This window comes from Zea mays, chromosome 8 (assembly GCF_902167145.1).
Source record: "Zea mays cultivar B73 chromosome 8, Zm-B73-REFERENCE-NAM-5.0, whole genome shotgun sequence".
Classification (NCBI taxonomy): domain Eukaryota; kingdom Viridiplantae; phylum Streptophyta; class Magnoliopsida; order Poales; family Poaceae; genus Zea; species Zea mays.
This window is the reverse complement of record NC_050103.1, coordinates 127975656-127991927: the sequence shown is the minus strand read 5'-3', so window position 1 is coordinate 127991927 and position 16272 is coordinate 127975656. Positions and strand designations below refer to the sequence as shown.

The 16272-nt window shown below is 46.7% G+C and overlaps 2 protein-coding genes across 12 annotated transcripts; both read right to left on the bottom strand.

The window, feature by feature from the left end:
• Nucleotides 1–31: 31 nt before the first annotated feature.
• LOC100194108 (uncharacterized) lies at nucleotides 32–12713 on the bottom strand. Of its 11 annotated transcripts, none has more exons than XM_023300728.1 (12): nucleotides 12339–12713; nucleotides 12170–12249; nucleotides 11585–11702; nucleotides 4753–4851; nucleotides 4582–4647; nucleotides 4395–4508; nucleotides 1387–1461; nucleotides 1180–1282; nucleotides 1031–1078; nucleotides 778–899; nucleotides 468–675; nucleotides 32–384 (listed from the first exon to the last, which is right to left on the bottom strand). In XM_023300728.1, the coding sequence occupies exons 1-11, from the start codon at nucleotides 12402–12404 to the stop codon at nucleotides 574–576; spliced, it is 993 nt and encodes a 330-aa protein (XP_023156496.1). In that variant the 5' UTR covers nucleotides 12405–12713; the 3' UTR covers nucleotides 32–384; nucleotides 468–573. The 11 variants fall into 11 exon arrangements, 10 of the variants coding, with proteins under 10 accessions (XP_023156496.1, XP_020397488.1, XP_035817193.1 ...); XM_020541899.2 differs by having other exon boundaries at nucleotides 32–352; XM_035961300.1 differs by having other exon boundaries at nucleotides 11597–11702.
• A 1465-nt stretch (nucleotides 12714–14178) lies between these two features.
• On the bottom strand, nucleotides 14179–15084 carry LOC100381528 (oxidative stress 3). Its single transcript, NM_001174357.1, has 2 exons — nucleotides 14773–15084; nucleotides 14179–14679 (listed from the first exon to the last, which is right to left on the bottom strand). The coding sequence occupies exons 1-2, from the start codon at nucleotides 14964–14966 to the stop codon at nucleotides 14418–14420; spliced, it is 456 nt and encodes a 151-aa protein (NP_001167828.1). The 5' UTR covers nucleotides 14967–15084; the 3' UTR covers nucleotides 14179–14417.
• Between the last annotated feature and the right edge of the window lie 1188 nt (nucleotides 15085–16272).

The following is a 16272-nucleotide window of genomic DNA, read 5'->3' as shown; positions in this document are numbered from 1 at the left end:
CACATCCAACTAGCACAGAAGGATCTGCCAGTTTTGTATGCAACTTTCAAGGTGCCATTGTGCCTAAAGAAAAGGCACGGTAGTATAGATAGGTGCAGATCAGATAGATCATCAGCCAAACGCCTAATAACTCCTTATATTCTGCAGCAAATACATGATAGATGGAGCCTCCAGGAAGTAGATTCATATTCATCAAATAGGCAAATCTATTTTGAAAATAGAAATGATCGAGTAGGAAAGATAACATAATCACTACGAATTAATACATGGCCTGCCAAACCAAAGATCAAATAATACCCACGTAAGAAGACCCTCTCCTGGCTTCTCTCTTCTCTCGATTTCCTGTGCTCTCCTAGTTTGATCAGGTCCAAGCATCAGGCATGTCTGAAACTGGAAAGGTGAAATGTATTTAACGCGCAGACAACAGAGTTGAGCGTCTGTGTTCTCTGCCAAATGGGGAAACGTACCTGCTCTTAGCTGTCTGCCGAGCAACTCCAACAAAATTAAGTCATTGTCCCAACCGACTACGCGCAAACAGGAAATCATGTGTAGTGTAAACAAGATCAGGAGATGTTATATTGTTGGTCCTTGAAGCACTTTGACAACTTCCTCTGCTCTAGCATGTATCTCTTTTAGATACTCAACCAGTATGCGTTGTTGGTAAGAACCACCTTCCTGTAGAACAGCGTGTGAGAAAGGAAGAACATATGTCAGTGTGAGAAGATGCTCAAGAAAAGGCCCTGCTCCCTGTAGAATCCAGATGTTTGTGGATCTCACCGTACGAATCAAGACTCTCTCAATTCTCTTGTTAATAACGGCATACAGATCATCTGGCGAAACGTCTCCTTTTCCTACTGTAAGCCCGTCAAGCAACACCTTATTCCACTCGTTCTCAGGAGCTGAGTTGCACAATATCCATTGATCAGATATGATGACTAGTAGATGCAAGAGAGAGAGTGTGTGTGTGTGAGGGGGAAGGGGAGGGGGAGAGAGAACGAGAACTCGAGAATCTCTACGTGGAAATACAGACCCTGTATTACACATTCGAGAAACTTTTCAGGAACTACAACTTGCCCCCCTGAAAAAAAGGAAGGTGCTCATGAACTAAAATGGAAGTGTAATTCTGACTCAACATCACAAGTCGAACACCAGTAATGCAAGAAAGAAAAAAAAGACTACCTTTGTATGCATAACTACGTTTTTGGAGAGATTTAGAAGCATATAACTGCAACACCTTTTGCAGCATAGCCTGAAGCCCTGGCTTATCTCCGTCTTGTTTAGCCTAAACACATATAAAGATAACTAATAACATGAAAATAAAATTTAATACATGTTGGAACACAAATAACCAACTCGCAAGAACAAAATGCAGAAACTAACACTTACTTGCCTCAACTGAGCACTAACTTCTGACAGAAATCCCTCATCAAGTTGTCCTTCTTGTTCTCGGCGTGTTATTTCCTGTGAATTTCATGATGGCATGTAATAAAAGCATTTTAGAACAGGCGTGTTATTTTCTGTGATTTTCATGATGGCATGTAATAAAAGCATTTTAGAACACTGGAAGCACATTGGCATTTTTAGATACACAACGTGGCACATGAAATTACATATAATCAACTGAATAACTGCAGTCCAAAAGAAATATCAGTTGAAAAGTAGCAAAAGACAATAATAGACACATCTAAATCATAATTTGAAAGGAATTGCTGAAGAAGAGATGTTCGGGTATTTTACCTGACCAACACATTTGTTAATTATTGTAAATGACAGTTTAAGAAAGTTCAGTTTTATAGGCACTGCAAATGCTAAAAAAACTCGGCCGGTAGGTAAAAGACCTCCCCACAGTATTATATTAAGAAGCTTAATCGAAGCCCAGACCGAAGCTGCCCCCTGTAGCATGAGGGTCCGCCCTCTATTTGAGCCCTCCCAGCTCCTACACGAGGATCCGCCCCCCATAGGACAGTCACTCATTCCATCTCGCGTGCACACAACCAGGGAACCAACGAATGACCTTTTTTAACCCCAGCCTGAAATTCGCTATCAATAGGATTCGAACTCAGGGCCTGGTGAGTGCTACACATACCACCTAACCAACTGCAAATGCTAAGACCATGATGGTGGAATAGGCCATGTCAATCATACGGTGGGCAGCAGTGTTGCTTATTTAGCCCCTAATCTTTTTTTGACTGTCCCTAAGAGGATTTCCAAAAGGCGTACAGTGAGTCAGGCACTCTTAAACAGATATCAGGGGAGCTCAAACTGTTCCAGTTCTAACAGAATTTCTCAGTATCTGGGAGCTTGTTGAGGGTACTATCTTACATCCAGATGTCCCAGATCAGTTCTGTTGGAAGCTATCTTCTACAGGGCACTAGGGCAGTACAGCAGCAAGACAGCCTACAATTCAATGTTTATTGGTTCCATTAGATTCTCACCCTGGAAGAGAATTTGGAAAACTTGGGCTCCTCCTAAGTGCAGATTTTTCATTTGGTTGGCAATCAATGGCCGCAGCTGGACTGCGATCGCTTGGCTAAGAGAGGGCTTCCACATCATGCTGCTTGTCCTCTTTGTGATCAACATATGGAAAACATCAGCCATATTCTAGTTTCCTGTGTTTTTCCCAGGGAAGTCTGGACTATAATACTTCATAGATTCATTGCGGTTGTGAGACCTCCCACTGCTACTAGCTTCTTCAATTCCTGGTGGTGCCGTGCAGCCAGGTCCTTGCCCAAAGAGGAGAGGAAAGGTGTTAAACTGTTAATTCCCTAGTAATCCTAGTGGCTTGGGAGCTTTGGAAACACAGAAATGACATTGTTTTTCAGGGTGTTAGGCCAGATATCCAAAGTGTGGTGTCTGCAGTGGTTATTACTGAAGGGCAAATGTGGTGCCTGGCTGGGGCTTCGGCCTTCCAGGACCTGGCCCTAAAGGCTAGACCACTTAGGGTTGAGCTAGGGCCCAATAGTTTTTAAGTGTGTTGGAATCCACCCGTTCCCCCCTGGGGGTGGCTAATCCATCAGAGGGACCCCCACTTTCTTTGTTAATGATAGAGAAAAAATGTTGTTGAAGTGCATAATTGGATTGACTACCTTCTCCCATTAGCTTAAGCTTTTGGGTTAAACTGATTAGTGTGTCCACTTTAACATGGTATCAAAGCCAGAGGTCTCGTTCGAATCCTGACAGAGGCTTTATTTGTGCCTCCACCCATTTATTTTCATGTTTGCGCCTTTCTCTCTGGCTGCAAGTGAGTGGGGGTGTTGAAGTGTATAATTAGATTGGCTACCTTCTCCCATTAGCTTAAGCTTTTGGGTTGAACTGGTTAGTGCGTCCACTCTAACAGATGTCATCAAGGGTGTCCTTTCTGCTTATGTGAGTATCTTATTGTGTGGGATTTGGTAGATACTTGGCAGTTGCAGCAAGAGGTGGCTGATCAACATATATGGAAATTCACTGAAGATGGTTCTTACTGAACCAATTCGGCTTACACTGCTTTTTTCATGGGAACAATTCAGTTTGCACCTTGGAAGAGAGTGTGGAAATGGAAATCCTGCCCCCCCCCCCCCCCCCCCCCCCATGCAAGATGTTCATCTGGTTGGTTCTCAAGAATAGGGTGTGGACTGCAGACCGCCTTGCAAAGAGAGGCCTCCCGCACAATGTTTTCAAGTCAGACGACTTGCTGGTCGTTCTGGCTGACCGACGAGGGCGATTAATCACGATTAGTTGGACGACTTGGGACATGATTGGTCCAAACCGTTTTGGACAATTAATCGCGATTAATCGGACGACTTGAAAACATTGCTCCTGCATCCTGCAGCTTGCCCTCTCTGTGCCCAAGAGGCTGAATCAATACAACATCTATTGGTCTCATGTGTCTTTGTCAAACAAGTTTGGTTTATGTTACTCGTTGGCTTGGGTCTGTCCTTTTTGCGTCAACTCAGGAATGACAGCTTTATGAAGTGGTGGAGTAGTTCGATCAAGTTGGCACCAAAGGAGCTACAGAAGGGTCTCAACACTCTCGTTTTTCTTGTAGCTTGGGAGATCAGGAAGCATCGAAATGCCTGCGTCTTTGAGGGGGCTGCCCCGGACGTTTCGGTGGTGCTCCAAAATATTGCCAATGAGGACTCACTGTGGTGTACGGCTCGAGCTAAGGGGCTTCGCTACCTGCTGGAGGGGGCAGTAAGCAAGCTAGGATAATTCTTGGCTGTCCCAGTCATGTATTCCTTCTTTCTTTCATGTAAAGGTTTTAGGCATGCTGTACTCTGGGGTTCTTTCCCCTACTACTTTTTTCTTCTTAATGAAATGAAACGCAACTCTCCCGCATTTTCGAAAAAAAGGACCATGACAAAATGCAAGTCTGTAAAAAGCATCTAGAAAAATAGGTAGAGATGTGGTGTTACTTTCTCCATCAATTTGAGTGTATCTGGATCTCTTGGTGGCCACTTCACATCTCCTTCATGCATTGCAGGACTAATAATTGCCTTCAGCACATCAGTTGATTGTTCAATCTTTTGCTGCATAACATAAGGGTAAAATTAGCAGCATGCAACAATATCTGTAATCCGTATGATGGAACATGGTTCTTACATTAGTCTTGTGAACAAGCCGGTCAACAATGTTCATGACATTTTCCGCCAGCTCTTCATAATCTTTCTGAGAAGGCAAAAGAGAGAAACCAACTGCAAAGTTAGATTAATTTGAGATAAAAGATAACACCATCCATAGAAAGTAAAATTTTCTACATATGTGAAATCATGCTTTATCATCATCTGATTTGCAGAGATCAATTCTAGCTGCCAGTCGAACCCAGAAACCTGCGTCGAATGCCAGAACATTTTCAACCACTATTTGATCAAGCTGTTTACAAAAAAAAAGGTGTATTAGTACTTTAATCTGAACTACTATTTAAAAATAAACAATAAAACGAGCAAGGATTCTTCCAGTTCATTCAGCAGAGAATAAGGCCTTCATTTAAAGAGAGAGAGAGAGAGACATGACACATTTGTCCAATCTAGGGATACCTTTTAGACAAACCCAAACACTGTGCAAGCATGTAGAAGGTGTAGAACGGGATAGTAAGAAGACAAAGAAATAAGTCAAAAGTAAAAGAGGATATCGAGGCACTTTTTTTTGAACGAAGATATCGAGGCACGAGGCACTTAAATCCATCCTTGACGCCTTCAGCAAAGTGTCAGACCCATGTAAACTTTGCTAAAAGCTCCATCCACCCAATTCGTTGTGAGGACATAGACCTTGATCAAGTGATCTCACCTTTCTTGGGAGCCAGAGGCACTTTTCCCTGCCGCTACCTTGGGCTACAATACATACCAGGCCTCTCCAAAAAGTGCATGTGCAACCTCTCATGGAATGTGGCAGAGACTTCCAGGTTGGAAAGTGTTAGTCAGTTTTGGTAAGCTAAAATCAGGGCTAGACATATGATTACCTTCCCAATGTATTCTAACCAGAATAGGTAGGGTATATGAGCTGATTAGGCAAGGATCAATCTGTGATTGGGTATTTCTATAAACCCTGTGATCCTTGCCTATATATGTGTAACCTCTCTACCCTGTTATGCAATGAATCAATGCAGTTCTAGCCTCCTCATATGTTCCTACAGAAAGGAAAGCTATTAAACAAAGTCAGGTGTTTGACATTAGTCACCTCGGTTCTGTTGTCCATGTCTATATATCACCTCACCATCTTCCCCTCAAAATCTGAAGATCCTTTGGAAGGGGGAAGAGAACGCCAACGAAGGATACTGCTTAGTAAAGTGGCCAATAGTGTCCAAGCCAAAGGAGCTTGGAGGACTTGGGGTGTCTGACCTGGACAAATTCCGAAGAGCATATGCCTACTTTGATGCCGATATAGTTAGACCATAGGCCCAACCAAGAGAAATCGCTGCTTGGTGTGAAGAGGCAGCCACCAATATACCAAGGCAACGGCGGCGACATTTCAACGGGGTGGTGATATACACAGTTTGCAACATTTAGAAAGCAAGAAATAGGAGGATCTTTGAAAGCAGCTTGCTAGATGCACGGCAGGTGGCCTGTAGAGCCAAGGAGGACATTGACCTACACACGAGGGTGTTGAGTAATTTGCCTTAGTTGGGTGTGTGCTTAATGCTCGTGCGCCTATGGGAGCCTGTAGCCTTCGGAATTTTCTGTACATAAACTCTTCAATCTTAATTGAGAGGCAGAGCTCCTGCCATTTGTTCAAAAAAAACAAGCTGTCATCTAGCTCTATAGTCAAAGCAGTTGATAAAACTTAGGTCCGGTGATAGATTTGTCAATGAGTTCTTCGTTTGGCTCCGAAAATTCTGAACAGGCAACACAGGATGGAAGCTCTAACTGAGCACACTATAAAATCTGCAAAAATAAAAGTAAAGGGGGTCTAGGCATTAAAGAACAACGGAAACTGAACATTAGTCTTCTGTGCAAATGGTGGTGGAAATTTGAACAGGAGGGTACATGGCATGAAATTGTGAAAGCCAAATATTTACACAATCAATCATTATATTCTGTGAATCACAGGTATGATGCTTCCCCAATCTAGGATGACCTTCTCAAAGTCAAACCAATATACTTACAAGGTGGGAAATCAAGGAATGGAAATAAAACCAGTTTCTGGAAAGACGCCTGTCTCTATAATGAACCTTTGGCTAGTAAATTTCATACGATGTTTCAGCTCTGTGAACAGCAAGATATAACTGTGGCACATTGCTGGGACCAAATTTGTCATGATGTTACCGATTTCTATTTCTAGGATGGAGATGATCTAATCTGTTGGAAACTGGAAAAGAACAAGTTTACTGTGAAATTTCTTTATAATGCTTTGACAGCCATTCACAAAGGACCTTCCTATAAACATATTTAGAGGGAAAATCCCTCCCAAAATTAAAATCTTCATATGGTTACTGGAATAATGGTGTACTAACAAAGGACAACATGATTAGCAGAAATTGGCAAGACAGCCCTTATTGTTGTTATGAATTACACTACTGTCAGGGCCTAAGGAGGCCCATGGAGGGGCTGCGGTAGCAACAGCCATAGGCCCTCCAAGGGAGATTAGATAAGAATAGTTAGAGATAAGATTAGAAGATTAGTTGAGATTATTTAGGAGATTAGTTGAGATTATCTAGGAAGGTTATCAGTTAGTTTGTTGAGAGTTTTTAGGAGAGTTTTAAGGAGATAAGGATCTCTAGGTAGATAGGGGCGGCCAGCTGGCCTATTTATGTAATCAATGGATGAGAAATAAAGTAGGCAAGAATTAGAAGGGAAAAACTCTCCTCTTGCTCGGCCGTGGGCAGAGGCCCCCGGCCGGCGTTCCTGCCCATCGATACCCCTCTCCAATCCCTCACCGATCTAGCGACTCGAGGGCGAGCTGCTTGTCCAGGAGGGGTGTAGTGTCAGGGCTAGAGATGGCAACGGGGATTTCCCCGTCGGGGAATGGCTTCCCATCCCCGTCCCCGCGGGGAGAAAAATTCCCCGTCCCCGTCCCCGCGAACGTTCACGGGGGAGTTTTTTCTCCCATCCCCGTCCCCGTCGGGGAATTTATCCCCGTGACGAACCCCGCGGGGAATCTGTCCCCGCTAGAAGTACAATATTTAAAGATAAATTTAAATTGATTGTATCAAATTAATACGAATTTAACAAACAAGATTAAAAATTACAAGAGACATCTACTTTAGAGTTTAGTTTGCTATTTTATAACATGTCATGCACTGAGTTTTTACTATAATTTTAACAAATAAATTGACTAATATGGAATAAAAAAGTTTCGTGGGGCGGGTACACGGGGAACGGGGACGGGGGATGGTCCCCCATCCCCATCCCCGCGAACCCGACGGGGATTAAAATTTCCCCATTTAGATCCCCGTGGGGACTAAATTAGTCTCATACCCGTCCCCTAATAGGGGAATTCCCCACGGGGAATTGGGGATCGGGTCCCCGTTGCCATCTCTAGTCAGGGCCTAAGGAGGCCCACGGAGGGGCTGCGGTAGCAGCAGCCATGGGCCCTCAAGAGGGATTAGATAAGGATAGTTAGAGATAAGATTAGAAGATTAGTTGAGATTATTTAGGAGATTAGTTGAGATTATCTAGGAAGGTTATCAGTTAGTAGTTTGTTGAGAGTTTTTAGGAGATAATGATCTCTAGCTAGATAGGGGCAGCCAACCGGCCTATTCATGTAATCAATGGATGAGAAATAAAGCAGACAAGAATTATAAGGGAGAAACCCTCTTCTTTGCTTGGCCGTGGGCACAGGCCCCCGGCCGGCGTTCCTGCCCATCGATATCCCTCTCCAATCCCTCACCGATCTAGCGGCCATAACATCTGGTATCGGCTAGCTTGGGTTTCGATCTGATCACATGGCTTCTGCTGCCAATTCCGCGGCGACATCCTGGCAATCAGCGTCCCCATCTCCATGGACAGCGCCGCATGTCACCTTCGTCACGCCGTCCTGGCAATCGACGTCCCCATCTCCATGGGCTGCGTCGCATGCCACCTTCGTCACGCCATCCTGGCAACCGGCGTCCCTATCTCCATGGGCAGCATCGTCTGCCAATTTTGTCACCACATCCTGGACGCCGGCGTGCCCATCCCCAAGGACAACGCCAAATTTCATCACATCATCTTCGTTGATGGTGTCTCCGTCCCCATGCGCGACGCCACTAGGGGCAGCCACGACTCAGCAATCACCAGCTCTATCGATGGGGGATTTGTGGACCAACATAAGGGCTGATCTCACAAAGATGCAAGCCACGCTCCAGAAGGTTGAGCAAGGGCTGCTGCAAATCAAGGCAGCAGTGCAACATGAGCAACACCAGCTGGTGTTGTCCGCACGGCTCCGGACGTCGGCGGCTGTGGGCATACAAGCTGCTGCTCGTGGCTTCCTTGCACGACAGAGAGTGCGGGAGATGCGCCGGCAGATGCTTGAGGCGGCCTTGGTGACGGTTGACCTCGGCACACGGGGGCGCGACCTCACCTTGTCGGACGGCCATCAGCAGTGGCACCGGGCCGCTATCTCCAAGTGCGAGCATGGTACGTGTCCCTCGGGCGACGAACGTCAACTCTACGGCAGCGGCGGTAAGGAAGGCACTCCCCTCGTCATCGGCAAGGGCGCACTATTTAGCGCCACCACATTCCGCTATCGGCCGCCACGAGGACGCCTCCGCTAGTTATTGTTGCGACCTATTCCAGGTGCCCGTCCATGTGCTCCCCTTTCGTCTAGATGGCGTCCATGGGATCCAGGTGGCTGCACACGTGCAAGTCCAATGCGCGGAGGGTGTCCACCTTATCTTATGGGGTCAAAAAATCAGATTCAGAATAATAAGATAAGTCGAGATGTAAAAGGCTTGTCTTCTAGGTGTCTGGTTTTGGGTCAAGTAGACTCGGTCTTTGAGCACCCGTCATGCTGCAGTTCGAGGACGAGCTGCTTGTCCAGGAGGGGTGTAGTGTCAGGGCCTAAGGAGGCCCATGGAGGGGCTGCGGTAGCAACAGCCATAGGCCCTCCAAGGGAGATTAGATAAGAATAGTTAGAGATAAGATTAGAAGATTAGTTGAGATTATTTAGGAGATTAGTTGAGATTATCTAGGAAGGTTATCAGTTAGTTTGTTGAGAGTTTTTAGGAGAGTTTTAAGGAGATAAGGATCTCTAGGTAGATAGGGGCGGCCAGCTGGCCTATTTATGTAATCAATGGATGAGAAATAAAGTAGGCAAGAATTAGAAGGGAAAAACTCTCCTCTTGCTCGGCCGTGGGCAGAGGCCCCCGGCCGGCGTTCCTGCCCATCGATACCCCTCTCCAATCCCTCACCGATCTAGCGACCATAACAACTACATTTAATATGAGGGCACTACGTCTGAATATATACATTAGTCCGTGGAGCTTGGACTAATGTTGCAACCGGCTCCACTCTGCTTCCTCAGAGGCCATCTTCTGCTCCTTCCAAGCACGGTGGTAACAGATTTTTCTCACAGTTGGTTGGCTGCTAGAAGTTTTCAGTCATGTCTCAGATCAATACTATTCCTATCAATATTATTTTTGATGGTCAGAATTGCCCAGAGTGGGCATTTTGTGTCAAAACTGCTTTAAGGGGTCATGACCTTTTTCATTTCACTAATGATCCTCCTTTGCTTCAGAGTGATCAGAGTAATGCTGCTGACGTCAAAACATGGCAGATTAATGATGGGAAGGTCATGGCTGCCATGGTCAACAGTAATAAGTAACCTATGATTATGAGTCTCTCCAAGTGTAAAACATCCAAGGCTATCTAGTCATGCTTGAAGGAGCAGTATATTCACGACATCGGTGCTCTCTTGCACAGTCTTATGCAACAGACTCGTGTTATTGAGCAGCAAGACATGTCTATTGATAAATACTACTAAGTTTTTGGTCGTCTGATGGGATCATTGACCTCTATGGCGCCTGCGTGTACAACTGTTGATTGTCCATCCCACAAATTTATTGAGAAGTTTCTTACTTATTGTTTTGTCATGAGCAGAATTTGATTCCCTATGGACACATCTACGATATATGACATCTTCCATGCAAGTGTTTCATAGTGTATTGGCTGCTTCTCAGAAGTTTAGCGCACAAAAAGGTGCCTCTCAGGAGCCTTGTCCACATTATGGCAAGATTGGTCATACTCCAGGTAACTGTTTTTTTGCATAGTCCAGAGAAGTTGCCTGAATACCATGCTTGTCAAGCTGCCGGTACCACTCGGGATCGTGGTACTGCTTCCACTCCTAGAGGCTCTATGTCAGTTGTTACTGCCTCTCCTGAGAATAAACTAATCAAGAACCCTGCTGAAATTGTTTGTTATATTGTGCTCATATGTGCTACTGGAGAGGTCTGTACCCAAAGAAAAAGCAAGAGATGTGGTGGAAGGTGTCAATAATGTGCTAAAGGTGGCCACAAGACTGCTTGCTAGTTGCTACAGCTGCTCTGACAAACCTGGCTGGCTGGCTCCCCTACAACTGGAAGACATCCGAGAGGGGGGAATATGAATAGAACTAATGGCTGGACGTGTCCCTCTGTGACCTCTGTTTGCATGTTCTGGTTGGCCAGTTTTGCTGCTCTTTGTATTCTGATTTCTGAATGTTATGTAATGAGCAGGGTCCTGTAGGAGTAGAAGTAATGTGGCCTTTTAATGTAATGACAGTAGTCTGTGCACCATTCCTCTGCATCTGTGGCAGTAATCTGCGGATCACTATTAACAGGTGGAAGGATTTCAGGCTTCTGTCTCTCTATTTCTTATGCCTGCTCAAACATCTGTATTTCTGTTTTGCTTAATCGAAATTGGGGTCTCCTTTGTTCAGAAATAGTACAAACTAGTGGGTTTCAAATTGGAGATCTATAGTGTGAAGTGACTCGTCTGATTAATCGTGATTAATCGTCCAAGTCAGTTTGGACCAATCGCTATTAATCGCTGAAGTCGTTGATTAATCGTGATTAATCATCCAAGTCGGTTAGCCAGCAAGTCGCCCAACTTGAAAACAATACTGAAGTCCAAATCGAAACGTGGGACAGAAACCACAGTTCAAAGGGATAATGTGATCTAAATACCAGCCAGACTTGAGAAAGAAATCATACATTCACATTTACCTCTCTAGGATTTGCGTCCCTCAGCATATCAATAAGCCTATCCACTTCAATGGTCTTCTTGAGGGATTCTTCAGGAGCTTTATCAGCAGCGCATAATAAAGTGCTCCTGTTTAATGAAATCTTAAGTCCTTAATTAAGAATATTATCTAGCCACATTCGCATCAAAATTTAAGATAGAAAGATATATCCTGGTGAGTGCAGGGTAGTATTAACATTAATCACAAATTTGTGTCAGCAATTTGGCACCTCCAAAGTTGACATGCACATCCAACTTTCTAATAATAGCCATGCTACTACTTGATTGATTACAATTCCCAGGCCCAGGATCACATTTGTTCATCAACCACAGACACACAGCGGCAGTTCTACTGCAATGTTCAGTTATAAAATTCACCCAGCTCATTATATTTCTTAATCCCGCGCACAGCTATGCCACAGCATGGCTAAGGAGGTGATAGGATAAGTCCCATTGTTCGTAACCAATCGGACCAAATCGTGCAATTGGGCAAAGTTAAGGCCGAGCGCACATGTGAAATTTAATTAAAATACGGAGAGCAAGGATAGAACACGGACCGCCTCCGCCGTTCAGCATGGAATGCGCTCCGCCCGGAGGACTGCACCGGGATTCCCCAACACCACCGACGGGGCAAACTCTGATTAGCATAAACGCGGATGATTAGATGACGCTATGAGTCCGTTATTGAGGAAAATAGATTGAGATGAACAGGGTGAAGAGTGTAACCGCGATGCGAGGTGGGGACGGTGACAGCGGCCGGAGCGACGTGGATGCGGCGGCGGTCGTCGCCATCGCCGGCCGAAAACGGAAGCAGGGTGGAGAGGGAGTGGGGGAGTGGCGTGGGAAATGAGTGTTGGATAGATTTTTATCTTATGTTTGGATATTGGGGTGGAGAAATAAAGACGGATTGGCTCGCAGGTCGACGGAGCCGCTGCTCGCCTCGCGTGCGCAGGACGCCGGTGAGTCCGCTTGCCTCGGAAACAGCCGCGGGCCACGGCGAGGTGCCGTACCCTCGTGAGCCGTGAGGAGTGGGGAGTGGCTAGAACCAAGACGGCCGGATAAGAAAGGATATGTTTGCAATTAGTATACAACACTGCACGATGGGCTTCGCTAGAATAGACATCATGCTGAGAATTTTGACACAGTAGAAACGGAGACACCGGCAAATTCGCCCGTTTGACATGCTCCCACCATCTATCTCGTCCCTTGAGCTTTGATCGACACACAGCCCGTCACCATTACCGTCCGTCGTTCACACGCCGTCCTCACTACGCCGTCACTGCACAGCTCCCGTGGCCTGTAGCTGTCGCCACGGAGGGGAGTTCGCCAGAGAGCTCTGCAGTGACGACGGTCGTCCGGTCCAGCGTGTCCTGTGCACCGCGCGCTCCGACTCAGGAGTCCAGCTGCTGAAATATGGCACTTCTATTACTCGGACACTACTTGGTCTCCAATTCAGTGATCCAGTTGCTGAAATATGGCACTTCTTCGCTGCGGGCTGTTAAAAATGTTCGGCAAGCTCAACGCGAGATGCCTTTCCATGCAGAGCAGAGCTCGAACCCAACCTGCTCAGCTCAGCATTGTCTTATGACGAATCCAGTGAACTGTCAAGCAATGCAAGAATTCAGAGCTCAACATCATCTGACGAAGAATCCAGTGAAGCATCCTTTCGAGGCCATGCTCTGCTACCATTGAGTTTGTTTTACTTTGCCATCTAAATATGCTGTCCAGACCAACAAAGCCCCGCTGGCTGCGCCTAGGTGTAGCGATGCATTTTGTTTGTTTTACGTTGTCCAAGCGCTAGTTGGTTCGCCACAAGCCCATCATGAGGAAACTCTCCTGCGAACCATCTCCTGGTCCTGGCCATTGTTCGAACCTGGTAGATGATTTTGCTATGGTGGCTTTCGCGTCTGTATTTCGCTCTTACATCGGCAGAGTTTAATTTAGTGGCATGAGTTTGCTGTTTGCACATCCTGCAGAATTATTCTCTCGGGACAGAACTGTATGGTCTGGCCTGTGGGTGGCGTGAGAGATTTGGCTATCGGAGATCTGACCTGAGTATTGGTGTAGAGATTGCGAGAGATCTCAATGTTTTCCTTGGACGTGCTGTCTCTCGCGCAGGGGGCCCACTGTCGCCTGGCGAGAGGGAGAGCAAGAGTGACGGATGAGAGCGACGTGGAGGTTTTTAATTGGTCCAGCCGTTGCAACTAGTTATTTTTGGAGTCCGAAAAATTCAAAAAATGAAAAAAAAAATCACAAATTTGATCATCAATCTCTATAAATACCCCTACTAAAGACCATCGATCTCTCTGGAGCTCTTTCCACACACTATTTCATTATGTTATACGATTTCTGAGCGAGCGCTGAAATAAACTTGTGTGAATTCTAAAAAAACTGAGCTATATAGCCTTCTATGGTCTGTACACTGAATCAAAGTTGAGTTGAGAGCTTATGTGGTAGGTGCGGGAGAGGATTCGGTTAATGGTCACTCCAAAGGAAGGAAACAGTCGATCATTATTTTCTGCCAGGACTGCAGTGCTTCGTATTTACCCAAACAGCAGTTTGTTTTGCCGAGCAGCAACAGTGCAGAACGGTCAATTATGTTGTGAGTGAGTCCCTCTAGTGCTCTACAGGTACTCCGATAGCAGAGCAAGCAACAGTTCACACCACCTCGTAAAATTCTCACAGTCAAGTCAAGTCAAGCCCGTGAAGGAAATCCCGCAGAACAAGAGTAGAGAAGTAAAAAAAAAAAAGAGAGAACGAAAAAACAGTTGCAGTGCTCTCGTCGTCTGCCTACAGGCTACAGCCTCACTGGTGGTACCCGTTCTGAATTGGGGCCGTGGGCCGTCCTGAACCCGTTGGCGGCGGCGAGGCCGAGGTCGGCGCAGGAGCTGGAGGCGGGCTTCTTGGCCACATCATCCCTCCCAGTCCCAGTCCCAGCGCGCCGTAGCTCTTGTTGGTCCTGTGCTTGTAGGGGCTGCCCTTCTTGCGCAGGTCCTCCAGGCAGCGCACCTCCGACATGCACGCGAACGACTGCGACTTGCCCTCGTAGTACCGCGATAGCCCTTTCCTGCAAGCCAGCCAGCCAGGTCCCCGATTCATGAGCAAAAATACCGTGAGGCGTGAGAAGACAGACCATGGGTGCAGGCGCGCGCGCACTTACTTGGCTGGGAGCTGCTGCGACACCATGGACGCCATGTCGTAGATGCTGTCCGAGTTCATCCTCCGCAGCGGCGGCACGAACGCGCGGCGCTCCTGGTCGCACGAGCCCTCGCCGCCGGAGACGGACGGCGCCGTCTCGAACAGCTCCTCGTCCCCCTCCTCGCGGTCCGCCGCGCCTCCAAGCCGGTAGCTCATGTCGCTCTGCTCTGCAGCGGCAAAGCCTCGCTCCGTCTCGCTCTCGCTAGCGGCTCACCCGAACAACCCAGGAGAAACGCTTCTCCCTCTCGGTCTCTTCCGCTTCGCTTCCTTGGGCTCCCTCTGCGCGTCGGCCTCCGCGGTGCGCGCTTTTATATAACTCCCGGCGCCACGCCGCGGCGAGATAACGCGCCCCGCGCCTGCCCTCCCCGCCCGCTTTCTCTCCGTCGGTCCATTGACGGATTGACCAACGCAAAAACCATCTGTCCATCTCGCGTCGCGAGCGAGTAACGTGCGAAATTCGGTGCGGAAACCATTTGTTTTTGCAGCGGTTCGTGGTCGTGCCCTCGCATCTCCCCGCCTGTGGCACTGTGCCGAGTGCCGTCGCGTCCATGGCACATCGGGTCCTGCGACCCACGCCGACACGTGGGGTGTAAATCTGCGTTAATAAAGGCGTGTTGGCTCGGGCTGGCCACTGCGGCGCTGCCACGCATGGCTTTCGCTCCGGAATCTGTTCTCCGATCTTATCCTCATCTCACTCCGGGTCCCGCGCGCACGAGGCCAGGTTTGGTTCGCAATCGCACCGGGTGGGGGTGCTGGCCGGTGGCCGCCAATCTCCGGGTCCGAACGCTCGGACTCGACCGGTCCGAAAGCGTGAACTCTGGTTTTGTTTAGATTATATCGTATATAAAATAATTTGAAATTTCTAACGATAAAAAACTTTTGTATCCGTAGTGTCTTGTGTACTGGTCTGGGTTACAACCGAAAATCTTTACGACCAAGCGTTTCGGGACAATCGAACCAAAACAGCCTATAGGAACTAGCTGGCTTATGGCTGGAGTAAATGGATAGCTTATAAGGAATTATTAAGATAAACTTCATTGGTATAAAAAGCGTGAAATCAAATACTTCTAAATACTTCTCCATCCAAAAATATAATATAATTTGTTTTAGACTAAAGATACATTCATTAATTAACCGGGGTCATGTGCTACTTCCAGATGGTAGATTGCCGCATCAGCTTGAAACTCACCTCCTTCTGTTTTTTTTTTTTTTTTTGCTTGAATCTGAGGGTTTTTTTTCTACGGTGTCATTATGTTCAGAATCATATTCAGAACTTACATCAAAACTAATGTTATACTCCAGGTTCGATTCGATTATGTGCATTGCGCTTGGGTTGAAACACAGGAGAGGTTTCGCTCTCAGGGATGTGTGCTTATGTGTACTACGTGGCGTCTGATTTGCTAACTTGCGGCGAGACTAGATACATATGTTTTTCCGTTTCAAGAAAAGGTGCTCCCCAAGT

What these genes read in the sequence shown, in the direction of transcription:
- LOC100381528 (NM_001174357.1), bottom strand. Translation starts at nt 14,966, where the DNA reads ATGAGCTACCGGCTTGGAGGCGCGGCGGACCGCGAGGAGGGGGACGAG. An exon ending in TCGCAGCAGCTCCCAGCCAA is followed by an intron (nt 14,680 to 14,772) that starts GTAAGTGCGCGC and finishes GCTGGCTTGCAG; the next exon opens with GAAAGGGCTATCGCGGTACT.
- LOC100194108 (XM_023300728.1), bottom strand. Translation starts at nt 12,404, where the DNA reads ATGGCGACGACCGCCGCCGCATCCACGTCGCTCCGGCCGCTGTCACCG. An exon ending in TTAGTGCTCAGTTGAGGCAA is followed by an intron (nt 1,283 to 1,386) that starts GTAAGTGTTAGT and finishes ATATGTGTTTAG; the next exon opens with GCTAAACAAGACGGAGATAA. An exon ending in ACGTAGTTATGCATACAAAG is followed by an intron (nt 1,079 to 1,179) that starts GTAGTCTTTTTT and finishes CCTTTTTTTCAG; the next exon opens with GGGGGCAAGTTGTAGTTCCT.